We start from the raw sequence: 12,923 nt of genomic DNA on the forward strand, positions 1-12,923 counted from the left end.
TGTTTGTTTTTGAGTGTATGTATCTCGATGTAAACTTCTATGAGATCACCTTGCAGTGTCAAGACTACATTCTGGTCATGTGCATGCTCTTGCATTGCCACATTATACATGTTGGTGGACACCCTCTGTAAGGCTCAATAATACGGGTCGACCATGCTCCATTGTTGCGTGAAGGTGCTAGGTGTAGGCTTCCTTATGTCCTCTATGACCATAAGGGAATTTTGTGACTTAGAACAAGTATCTTGAACTTTCGTTTCCCCTTGTGTGTTGTGCACTTGTGATGTCTTTGGTTGAGATTCTTGGGCTTGCTTTGTTTCAAAACCAAAGTCTCACTAAGAGTTGTTGTCAGATCTAGAGTGTGAGCTTTCGACGGAGCTGTCTGACTCTGCTCTGTCCTCTACCCTCTTTGCATATTCTTCTATTTTCTTTGCCTCCTCTTTTGCGAGCTTCTCTTTCTCCATTTGTGCCCACAAGTCTTTCAATTTCTCTGTAGTGATGACAGGAGTTATCGATGGGTTTTTGGTGCAAATCTTGTGTGGCACCCATTTTTAAGCAAAGCCCCCCATCTACCCTTTTATTTTTTAACTCCTTTGCTAGTCTCTCTTCATGGGCTTGCCTTTGGGATTTCTCTTATTTCCCAGGTTTAGGCATAGGCATAGGCCTATGCCTAAACCTTGTGTGGCACCCATTTTTAAGCAAAGCCCCCCATCTACCCTTTTATTTTTTAACTCCTTTGCTAGTCTCTCTTCATGGGCTTGCCTTTGGGATTTCTCTTATTTCCCAGGTTTAGGCATAGGCATAGGCTTTTTACCTTATCTATCTTCTTGTTCACCTTTCAATGAATCTAACTCATGTAACTTCATCTTGGAGCATGTAGGAGCAGTGGTCTGAGTCGACCCTGCCTTGGTCAATTCTTCCTCGCTCTCTTCTTCTTGGAGCTGGATCCAATCATTATATGTAGGAGCCTTTGGTAGATCTTGAGCTACTCCAATAACGTGACAAGATATTTTGGTAAAACTTCTGGAGCCGAAAGGTATGTGATCTTTGTGTGTTTCTTCTTCTTCGTGAGTAGTTCAAGCAGGTACTATGCGTGAGCGATTGCTATCGGTGTGTTCTGATGGTAAGCCCGAGTGTAGGTTGTAGTCAGTATATGATTGGGCATAGTATATCAACCTGGCCTTTTGTCATCGATGTGAAAAATTTTCAATGCGGGTGGGCAACTCCGCTTTTTGGTATGTCATGTCTGCAAAGGTTGTCGCTGCTCCCTTTTTCACAAAGATTTCCACTCCCATCTCCTTTTTCCCTTTCATGATTACTCCTCTGCCCGATAGACCTAGGGCTTTTTCAATCAGCTCTGATGTGATTTTGACTTGAACTTTGTCATTATCAAGAGTAGAGATTTTTGTTGTTCCCTCCTCTGTGATACTCGTATAGATCTCATGGGTTCTTTGGATGTCAACTCCACATGGGGGTAGTTGGAAGTAGTTGAGTAGATCCATCTTCTCTAATGCCTCTTCAATGGGCAGCTTCCTTGCCACGTTGTAGGCTTCCTGAGGAATCATGGAAAGTGTGACCAGGTTGTTCTTTGTATCCATGCAAGCAGCTTTGTATAATGCTACTCCTTTGAGCTCAAGCCTTTTCTTCTCGATATAGGTGGATGTGCCTTTTAGAGAGTCTTTGAGAAGAGTAAATATTAAGATCTACTCCAACGTCTTCTTGCGACTCCACTTATTCTTATTGCCTTTAGCTTCGAACTTCATAGCTCCTGTGAACAATTGTCGTAGATCAAAGGTTAGGCAGAGATTGAAGTGATGTTTTTTCATTTTCCATGTATTTGATAAGCTAGTTAATGTGTCACCTTGTTCAAAACTTATGTGCAAATGATACAAAATCTCAGCAATTGACAATTTTTCATGCAAAACAAAGAAAAACTCGCATTTTTTTCCTCCTGCATGTACACAAGTGAGTTTTTGAAGTGCCAACTGCATGGGCCTGATGTATACTACTCTTATAGGCTCTAGTTTTGATTTGATGTTAATCGGATAGGAGGTTTGGTCGTGGTGTTTGGCACCAAGGTTGATGTAGATGTGAGTTTTTAACACGTTGGCTTCATAGAGATGTTACATATTCTTCCCCAAACATTTTCATGTGGTTGAATCCTCCTTGAACTTGTTAGCTACTCTTTGCTACAAAAAATCGTCATTCTCTCTACTTTTTCTACATTTGGACTTTGTCAACCACCAAACTTGGTAGATGCATTTCTCACCTTGGCTAGGGATTATTCATCCATTTATATTTTGAATTTGGTCAGTTGGGCACGGGGTGGGTCAATTTCAATCACTTGGCCAAGCCTGAAGTTTGCTTAGAGGGTTTTGCATCTCTCCAATCGGTGTGAAACCTTTGAGAAGGGTCTTGATTAGATAGAGTATTTCATGTATAGCTTCACTTTTCAATGTTGATAGTACTTTGACTCTATCAGGGAGAAAATCACAATTTTTCCCCGATTTTCCATATCTGCCTTCCAAACAAGGTGAAACATGTGCAACACCTTGTACTCAATGTTGTGGGCTTGCAGGTTATCTTATATTGGGGTTTTGGACTATCCTCACTAGCTTGAGACTATTTTTAGGGCTTGTGTATCAGAGACTTCCGTCATAGTGTATAGAGAGACTTCCAAAGCATGAGATATCCTCTCAAGAGTTGTTCTTGCCTTAAGGAGGACACAAGTGCCATTTCACAATTCTAATTACTAGGTGGTGCAAGGTGGAGAGGAAAAAAATGCAATTTTTTCCCTATCTTACACAAAAGTAAATCTTTTCAACCATGCATTGATTCATACACATTTATACACTTATCTCAAACATTTTCAAGGTGCCTCGTCTTTTATTCCATTGTTAGGTAGACCATAGAACCACCATATACTCGAAAAAGATTCTCTGACTTTTACAGCTAGTCATTTGCCTTTGTGTTGTACAATGCATCATATCCCACTGATTATGAATGTCGTCTAGAAGCTCCCTACAAGTTCTTTTCCCATTTCATCATCCCAATACTGATCTACATCTATTTGACGGTTTCTCGGGCTACAGGAGGTTTAAACCATGTTGATCAACCCCCCTATGAAAGTTCCTTTACCAAAGCTCATTGTCTCAATACTTTGAAGCTATTGGTCAAATTTGGTTCCATTCTAACAGCTGGAAAAAATGTGATTTTCTCTCGCAGGGTTTTTTAATAATGCAAAATTGAATTTTCAAGTTATTGGTGTGTTAGCAAGCCTAAAATTGACCCCCTCTTGATTTTTTTCATGATTGGATGTCTCGACCCGATGTAGGCATCATGGTTGTGTGCACCTCATAACCGCACGTTTCCCTTATTGGTTTCGAAATGCATTGGCGTCAAAATGTAGTGTACTAGGTGGGGAACATACCTCTCATGTCTGGTGTTGAAGCTCAAAGCATCATGTGGGGTGTGGGAATCACGAGAAAATGTGCTCCAAAGTAGCTCTCTCTCTCTCTCTCTCTCTCTCTCTCTCTCTCTCTCTCACACACACACACACACACACACACAAACTCACAACTCAAAATGAAGGTTTGAGTGCAGCTAGCCTATACATATCCCGGGCTCCCAAGTCAGTTTTTGCCTCACCTCACAGTTAATCCTAGCTCATGTACCCGATGATCATCGTGCCAAAAATTTCTAAAAATGGACATCGTATGACCTCAATCCATCCATTTTGTCTGATCAAGCTTTTTCAGCTTGAAAATGTCTTCTGCAACTTATGATTAGGGATTGGGATCATCAAGCTAATGCAAATAAAGATTAGAGAATGTTAATCACACAAATGCATACTAATAAACCTAGCTAACACACCATGGCTCTCATACCACTTGATGGGAATGGGATCGTGCTAGCTATGGTGGATGAAAGAAACACATCATGCACATAAGTGAGTGTGTGTAAGCTAGATTATCACTCAAGAAAATTAGGTTCCAAGATATATTAACTTGGACTCATAAACACGATCTTGAGTAGTTTGCTAACCCATCACAAGCTCACCATAAACGAAAGAGATGTAATGCAAACTTGGAATGGATTTTTTTATTCATGAAATGAGCTTTAAGTAGCTCTATAGCCTTGCACCACTACATGTGGGATAATTCCACCTTTTCTCTCCTTGACTCATACTCTAGTGACTCTAGGACAAAGCTCACACCTTACAAGTGTAAGCTAGGTCAATATGATACATGCAATAATCCACCTATACATCCATCCAATATCATCCCGTTGAGCCAGTACGATCCAAAAGTCAAATGAAAAATTCTCTCCAAGTATTGAGCAATCAAAAAGCATAATCGAATCGTAGAGATAGAATCATAGTTTAAGCTACTAGCCACATAACCATGTGTGTGATTAGTCAAGCATAATAAAGATCGGAGTGTTTAGGCTGGACAAATCAACAAGCGTCAGAAATGCCCATGTCTTGCCTTCCCCTATATTACGGTAAAAGGTCATTACTAAATTTTGGCAAAGAAAGAAGTCATCATGAACAAAGAAAGGGTTATAACCCAAAGCATCAAGTGGAACATATAGTGAAGGATAAACAGGTGAGTATGCCCTCCATCACTTTTCATAATTTTATAGCAACACACTTTCATTACAGAGATTTGAAAGAGCAAGCAGACATTAGAACCAAAATTTGGACCCAAACCAGAGCGAGTATACAAGTGTTTAAGGAAAAACATGTGAGCTAGAAGAGGAAAGAGCTCAATATACTTAGTGATCACCAAGACAACATTCTTCCTCATACCCTCTCACCTTTTAAAAACCATAATTCCCATAGGCTAAGTGAGGGATAGTAACCCTAACCCTAAGTAGTGGTAGGGGTCATAGTATTCTGGCATCCGCATCCTCAACATGCATAGCCTCAGCATGGTCATCACCAGTCCATGCAGGAGAGAATACATCTAGTATAATAGTAACATTAGTCAAGAAAGTGTTAATACATGCCTCATGCCAAAGCAAGGTGTCATGGCATACCTTCAAGTGAATGTGGGAGCTTCTTCAATCAACAAGAGATAAGATGCAGAGCAACATCAAGTCCAACCATTTGTCAAATGATTCAACATAACAAGGCGGATCAAATCTTGTATAAACATAAAGTCAAATGCAAGAAATAAGAAAGGGGAAACTCCCATACTCACAAGGTGGTCGAGGTACCATGAGGGTAATCTTGCGGTGCACTACTGGCATAGAGAGGGGGGAAATCTTGTGTAGTACAGAGTATTCATCAAGGGAGGGAAAATGAGGGGGGAGAGAGAGATTCAAGGGGTAGTTAAAGCTACCCATACTCCCAAGCAACCACCTAGAATGAAAATAGGGGAGTGTGCAAGCCCATGATGAGGGAAAAGAAGTCTCGAAGGGAACCACCCACAACAAGTGACAGAGTAAGGGTCTAAGAGATTAACCATCCAATCAAGACGAGCCCATGCAAATTAAATACATGTGGTGGTAGCATAGTCAAAGCAAGCTTAGGTTTGGGATTTCTTTACAAAGATGAAGCAATCCGAAAGGAAATCGACTTGCAATAGTAGAGACATCCAATACTTGCACTAATAGAGAGGGGGAGAAAATTTCGCATGGTGCGTAGGTGCAAGCCCAATTCGTGCAAAGGAAGAAAAATGAGGGGGAAGTGAGAGGCAAGTGGTTGTTAAAGCTACCCATACTCCCAATAAACCACCTAAAATGGCAATAGGGTAGTGTCCCATCAAGTGCAAGCCCATGCAAATTTGATTAGGGAAAAAAAGTTCCCAAAGAGACAACCCCACAATAACAAGTGAGAAAGTAAGGGTCTAAGAGACTAACCATCCGAACAAGATAAGCCATGCAAATTAAATGCATGTACCTACTTCAAGGTAAAGAGCATCGCCAATTGAATTCAAAAGAAAAAAGAAAATCATCCAATCAAGATGAGCCATGCAAATTAGCGTGCTTCAAGGTAAAGAGCATTCAAATGCAGTTTATTGGTAGGGAAGCCATTCAAGGAACAAAGCTCAATGTATAGATGTACAAACAATGAGCAATGTACAATCCATTGGCAAGATATTCTTAAAGAAGGACCAACCCTTGAACAATTAGAGATTTCTATGGGCAAGGAACATAGGCAATGGTGGCTAAGAAATTTAAGTATTTAGGTGGATGGAGTATTTAGCTGGATGGAGTAATCTCTAGCAAAATGAGAGAGAGAGAGAGAGAGAGAGAGAGAGAGAGAGAGAGACGTCTCACACACCCATGTATGCACGAATACAACGCGCATGTATTCAGCTGGATGGAGTAATCTCTAGCAAAACCAGAGAGAGAGAGAGAGAGAGAGAGAGAGAGAGGCGTTTCACACATGTATGCATGAATACAATGCACATGTATTTAGCTGGATGGAGTAATCTCTAGCAAAATGAATATGAGAGAGAGAGAGAGAGAGAGAGACATCTCATACACACGTATGCACGAATACAACGCGCATGTATTTGCACACATCAGTGTAGGTCTGAGAAAGGAAACATTGGCTTGTGTAGAAGACAATTAAGAACAACTTCAGGATAAGGCTATTTTCTACAGCCACCACCTCATTTGTAAATGTTGGCAAATCAATAGATACAAGATGATCCTCCTATTTCCAGCTCGTGTATGTGTGTGTGTCCCCTCTATGGTTTTCCACAAAAGGTTTTGGGCTTTTGGCATTCTCCTACCTACCTTGCACCGATTTGAGGTCTTCTTTGTGTGGGTCAGATTTTGGGCTTATTGGACCCTGTGGCGTAGACCCAACAGTTGCATGTACTCTCGCTTTGATGCAGATCCCTTTCACGTTATTAAGATCTCCATCTTTACGCATTGCCTGAGAAGACAGTGATAGCACTTCAGAGATGCATCAGCTTTCCTATGAATGCTTTTAGCCATCTTTCACAGATGAACACTTGTGTTCACACTTTTGTATATGATCCTTTCTGTTGGTTTTCCTCGCCTTGAGGTTTCCCATTTGTAAATTAATCTGAAAGATTTACAAAAAAAAGTAAAGAGTGTGTGTGTGTGTTGTGTGTGTGTATACATACATACATAAAAGTACACTACTTTCCTCAGTTCTGCATACTTTATGAGAATGCAAAAAGCAAAGCATAGGAAGGACAGCAAAAGGACGCAGCACAAAAAGATTGAGATAAGACAAAATGTGATCCTGTTAAAGTATCAAAGAATCAAAGTTGTGGCTAAGCCTACCAGCTCTATTGTGAATAGTTCCTCTCTTTCTCTCCCTCCAGTTCTCACCCCACAATCTAGCCTCTGCAACAGCTCTCTCACGGTCACTCGCACTTTTCAAAGTCTTGCTAATTGCAATTTGATGTTGGGGGCTACCTCTCATCAGCCCCTCATGAGCTCCATGTTGTCCATTCAATCGAAAACCTGCAGTTTCTCTAGCACCATTGTCCGGAGAGTTTGACGCAGACCACCGCCCCCCACCTTGCCTGAACATGCGCTCCACAAAGCCACGCTCCTCTGGAACCCCAGTGCTGAGCTTTCGTTCCCTCTCTTTCTTCTCTCTAGAGGGTGATGGTGAAGATTTGCTCACTGGTTGTGTGGCTGGATCATAATTCAATGATGCTAGGTAATTGAGGGCTGTTACCACATCCCCAATGAGGGGCCGTGTTGCCGCGTCATCCTGCAAGCACATGGCCGCAATTGCAATCGCCTGATACAATCCCCTCATTGGGTACCTTCCTTGAAGCATTGGGTCTGCAAGATGGTAGAATTTCTTCCGGTCTTTGAAGAGGGGTCTGGCCTGCAATTTTGCAAAAAGTTAGAAGAAGGCACAAAACTTTATACACACACTCACACATTTCTGTATACGAGAGGTTAAGAAAACACAAAAGCAAGGCCTGCAAGAAATTGGATAAAGAAGAAAAACTAATCACTTATTTGTTTCTATACTTTCAGGTAAATATTGGTATTTTTTATACTTTCAGGTAAATATTGGTATTTTTAAATACCAACTTGGAATGTTTTATCTATTTTTTATGATTTGTTTCTAAATAAAAATAGATAAAAACATACCGATATTTACATGTATTTATTTATTTATTAATTTTCAAGTCCAAGAGAGAAGCTTGCTTGACTGAAACTTTCAAACAAAAACTAGACATACCCAAAGAACCAGATTATGTTCGCTGGCATTCCTCGCATTGTCGATGGCCTTTCGACCAGTAACCAATTCCAACAGAACAACGCCGAAGCTATACACATCGGATTTGACCGTCAACTGTCCAGTCAAAGCATATTCAGGAGCACAATAACCGTATGTTCCCATGACTCGAGTCGACACATGCGTCTTGTCTCCTACAGGGCCCAGTTTTGCAAGCCCGAAATCGCTTAGCTTCGGATGAAACTCTTCATCCAAAAGGATATTAGAGGATTTGAAGTCTCGATAGATAACAGGAGGGTTGGCTTTGTCATGTAAATACTCCAACCCTTTTGCAGCACCAGCCGCTATTTTCATTCGCGTGTTCCAATCCAGAGAGCCCTTATCAGGGGAGAGATCTGTTCTAGCAAGAAAGAAAAAAAAAAAGCGGCCTTTTTGTGAGCTATGACGACTTCATGCCCAATCTGCAAAGGAAAAATGAACCTGAAGAATACCATGTAGGTGGTCTTCTAAGCATCCCAAGGCCATGTATTCATACACCAAAAGCCGCTGATCGCCATCTGCACAATAACCTATAAGGTTTACTAAATTCGGATGATGCAGCAGGCTGAGCATAAGGACCTCCACAAGAAACTCTCGATTTCCTTGAAGGCCATTCCGGTCAAGCTGCTTGACAGCAACCACCTGCTTCAAAGAGAAATGTATGACATCATCACCAAAATTTTGGAGTCCCCACAACAGACCTCTCTTATGTTGTGCATCTGTGTGGAAATAATTGCTATTTTTTTTGTGACAAGCATAAGAATTTAAGGTGGCCTGCCTTTGATCAAAGACAGAAACAAAACCAGAGGAAATGTGGAATCATATATTGAAGCAATGTGTGTGTGTGTGTGTGTGTGTGAGAGAGAGAGAGAGAGAGAGAGAGAGAGAGAGAGATCTTTTTTACATCTATTAGAGGCTGAAGTCGGCCTATATACAATCAAAATATACATGTGTCTTCTCCATCTATCGGGAAAGGGCAAAAGTACAAAGTAACACACACACACACACACACACACACACAGAGAGCACTTGAGGAATGAGTGCGAGGGTGATGAATACATTTGATTTTTTTCAAGCTCAAAATTTAGCATTGAACACACACACACACAATAATGATCACTAAAAACCATGTTTTCCTCATCTTTAAAACTACAAAAACACAAACCAAACACCAAGGCCTTTTCCATTAGCACACCAAAAAGGGAACCATGACTAACAGCCAGAAACCATGCTCACCAGGACATGCAAAATAAAGACACAGCAGAAAAGATGAAGCGCCGTACTTGCCTGGGCAGTGTTCTCGAGTCGTCCTTTGTAGACACGTCCAAAACCACCCTCGCCAATGAGACAGTCTGCCCTAAAGTTTTTGGTTGCAACAGCAAGCTCCCGCAAGGTGAATGTTTGCGCAGCTATGTGCTGACTGCCTTCTTTGGGAGATGCCTTCTGTGATTTGGGATTGGGCCCAAGTCCTGCCTTTACCTTATCTGATAAAACCAACAAGGAAAAGGACTTCAACACACAACGTCAAAATATGTCCTGCACTGCCTACATGCTATTGCACATAGATAGAACCAATCATCAATGAGTGGAGAGTCTCAAGACTTAACACTACTTTCTTCAATACCCACAAAGTGGCACATTCTATAAACATGTTCCGAGTAAAACCATAGCAAACATGCATAGCAGCTAAGGTACGGGATAAAACGTATAATACGAGGCGCATAATACATGTACTCGACATAATTGTTTGCGGACAAAAATAGATACATTGTATTTTTCTAAAATCAACACACAACGTCAAATATGTCCTGCACTGCCTACATGCTACTGCACATAGATAGCACCAATCATCAACGAGTGGAGTCTCAAGACTCAACACTACTTTCTTCAATACCCACAAAGTGACACATTCTATAAACATGCTCCGAGTAAAACCATAGCAAACATGCATAGCAGCTAAGGTACGGGATAAAATGTATAATACGAGGCTTATAATACATGTACTCGACATAATTGTTTGAAGACAAAAATAGATACATTGTATTTTTTTTAAATATATTTTCTTACTAATATTAAATATAGGTAAGCCGTCCCCAAAGAGTTGGTTTAACGGTAAGGCATTGGCCTCTCAACCTACGGGTTGTGGGTTCAAATCCCCCGTTGAGTCACACTCTAGAGGGACACCTTGTGCTCACCTGGTGTTCACGTTGCTAGGGCTCTTGCCCTTGGACACCCTCCTCATGGTGATGCCTACGTGTGGCTCTTGCCCGATGGTACGCGGCCCTTGCCCGACCATGTAACATGGCTAATATTTGGAAGAGATAAGCACCTCCCCCTATGGGCCCTCTGGTGTGTCGGAAAAAAAAAATAGGTAACCCACTTGAATATCGCATGTAATTTGATTGAAATCTGAAATGTGTAAAGATTAAAGTACACTTTGAAACTCAATGTGACTCCAACTTCCTGCAAAACCTTTTTCTTTTGAGGCCCCTTTAAGAAAAGGCCTAGCCCCCGACCTTTAGAAGGGTCAATCTTTCTATCAATAGTATGTACAGTACATTTCAAAACATGGAGTATTGTACTTCAAATAAAATACGCTTATTTTAGCTGCTATGCAAACATGTGCTATGAAGCCAAAGGGGGTTGTAACCTAGAGGTTAAAGTGGATGTGTGGGTGCTTACAGACCCAATTTCAATACCCAACGGCATCATTCAAATTTCAATTGTACCACTAATTTTTTTCAAAAAACATGTACTATGACTAGACCCTCTGGATTTCTCAACAAGTCTAATGCAAATCTGACCACTCACTGACTGATTACATGCTTTCATGATGCATCAAACATTGTGAAGGTTTTCTTTAAAGTAAACGAAAAATCAATCTGAAGCCTATGTTATGTATTAATCGCACATTATCGAGCAGCATTTTTCGCACTTCCTAGAGCACTTTCTTTGTCCAATCATAGCCGGCCAGGCATCATGCACATGTAGGGAAACAAAGTCTTTGCCATTGGCTGATAACCCTCCTACTCCAAAAACAGACATGATATATGGTCTTTTCTTGCTCTGATTATGTGTTGAACGCCTTTTAAATTCTGCAAAGCCAACCCACAGTACGGCATAATTTTGTTGCAAGCACAATCTGACTCCTCCATCCCGTGCAATCCAACTTTCTCCCACCTGGTTACCAACATTATATTGATCTCCTGGAAAACTCCTGAGCAACCTGTTCTACAGCGCACAAGTGAGACTCGCACAATGCTCATCAGCACTCAGTCACAACCCATGTTCAAAAGCCTTTTGTACTTTAGTAGGTACAACCTCAATCTCATGTTGCTCTAGCCACTTATCTCATTCAACGCTGTAAACTTCATACTGTATTCTGGACCAACAACCTGGGGAGTCAACCCCTTGATGTAAAATACCAAGCGCAATCAAGAGCAAAGGGTTTTTAATACAAAGAAAGTACAAGAAATCACTGAATTTTATTTTACACGAGGGGTATTTGAATCCGAATTTGGAAAAAGAGCCCTAAGTTTCTTAAAGGAAAGGGACACTTTTATCTACTTGAAATTCAAAGGCAAATTGGCTTTTGATCACCACTTGAATGTGGGTTGTATATAGGTCTTACATGCAGTGGACTCCCTAGAACTGACACTGGACAATCAATGGATGCACTCGCCATACCAGTACACTTATGACAATAAATGTCCTGTGCAAACTAGCTGTAAATTGAAAACGAGCTTCTTGAATTGACATGCTTCATTAGGAACCTGCCACAGTCTTTCATATTTCCACTCTGATTGTGCAATGCAACGAAAGCCCTTCAACAACATGCTAACCTGGGCGCCATAATCGCAACGAATTGAATCAAATGCACTTCCTACATCTTCATGCACATTGGCATGCTCCGAATATGAAAACGAAAACTGCATGATGCTGAATAGCTATGGTTACTGTGTATCACAGTGGCCAAAGAAATCCGAGACACTCAGTGCTCGTGTAAAAAAGAATGCTACAAGAGAAAAAAGAAACAAAGAGAGTAGAGGTACCTGAAGAAACTTTGGAAAGTGCCCGAGCAGCTGCACCCGAAGGAGGCGTCCAAGTGACAATGTCATCTTTATACGTTAGCTCTTTCTCCTGCTTTCTGATGCCAAAACAGGCAAAGTAGCTCATCTCCCGGTGTTTGAATTCCTCTCTCACATCAACCTCTCAAGCTTCCTTTGTTCTGTTGCAAGCTTAAGGGGTCATGGAAGCTTACAACTTCTTCCTGCTGCAAAAGCTCGAAATAACTGCTTCGCAGAAACTCAAGTCATGGAGTGCATCAACCGCCTGCACCGCATTTGAAGACGAGCGCAAGAAAACAAGAGCATTATGATGAGCAGAAACTAAGAATTGCGACGCAAAGAGGCCTTCAGAATGAAGGAAACAAGGTCATCAACATGCAAAATGATGAGGAGAAACGGGTGGCACTGGTTTTCTTGATAACGGGGGTGCCCTCAAGAAAGGTGATGCGCTCCAAAAGCAGCAGAAAGCTTGGTTGGTTGATCCTTACAAAAACAGCAACAATCAAGCTGAGCAGAAAGCAGAAGCCGAGCCGACAAAGGAGGAAAGGCAGCGAGAGAGAGAGAGAGAGAGAGCGATGAGTCACGATGGATACCTGTAGAGAGATGAGGCTTCTAACTTCCAAGCTTCATCC

The 12,923-nt window shown here is 41.3% G+C and overlaps 1 protein-coding gene across 5 annotated transcripts; it reads right to left on the minus strand.

Annotated features, from left to right (window-relative positions):
- Positions 1–6,561: 6,561 nt before the first annotated feature.
- LOC147419482 (putative serine/threonine-protein kinase PBL7) lies at positions 6,562–12,868 on the minus strand. Of its 5 annotated transcripts, none has more exons than XM_086506410.1 (6): positions 12,277–12,868; positions 9,512–9,708; positions 8,677–8,866; positions 8,189–8,580; positions 7,267–7,825; positions 6,562–6,889 (listed from the first exon to the last, which is right to left on the minus strand). In XM_086506410.1, the coding sequence occupies exons 1-6, from the start codon at positions 12,398–12,400 to the stop codon at positions 6,879–6,881; spliced, it is 1,473 nt and encodes a 490-aa protein (XP_086362536.1). In that variant the 5' UTR covers positions 12,401–12,868; the 3' UTR covers positions 6,562–6,878. The 5 variants fall into 5 exon arrangements, with proteins under 5 accessions (XP_086362536.1, XP_086362538.1, XP_086362539.1 ...); XM_086506412.1 differs by having other exon boundaries at positions 7,402–7,825; positions 12,277–12,867; XM_086506413.1 differs by lacking the exon at positions 6,562–6,889 and adding an exon at positions 6,900–7,042 and having other exon boundaries at positions 7,402–7,825; positions 12,277–12,867.
- Positions 12,869–12,923: the final 55 nt, after the last annotated feature.

This window comes from Adiantum capillus-veneris, chromosome 29, assembly GCF_014529385.1.
Source record: "Adiantum capillus-veneris isolate H3 chromosome 29, ASM1452938v2, whole genome shotgun sequence".
Classification (NCBI taxonomy): domain Eukaryota; kingdom Viridiplantae; phylum Streptophyta; class Polypodiopsida; order Polypodiales; family Pteridaceae; genus Adiantum; species Adiantum capillus-veneris.

Coding starts and splice junctions, on each gene's coding strand:
- LOC147419482 (XM_086506409.1), bottom strand. CDS start 12,400: ATGAGCTACTTTGCCTGTTTTGGCATCAGAAAGCAGGAGAAAGAGCTA. Junction 8,867..9,511: donor GACTCGAGAACACTGCCCAG/GCAAGTACGGCG, acceptor TCTTTGAAGCAG/GTGGTTGCTGTCAAGCAGCT. Junction 7,826..8,188: donor AACATAATCTGGTTCTTTGG/GTATGTCTAGTT, acceptor GCAAAATTGCAG/GCCAGACCCCTCTTCAAAGA.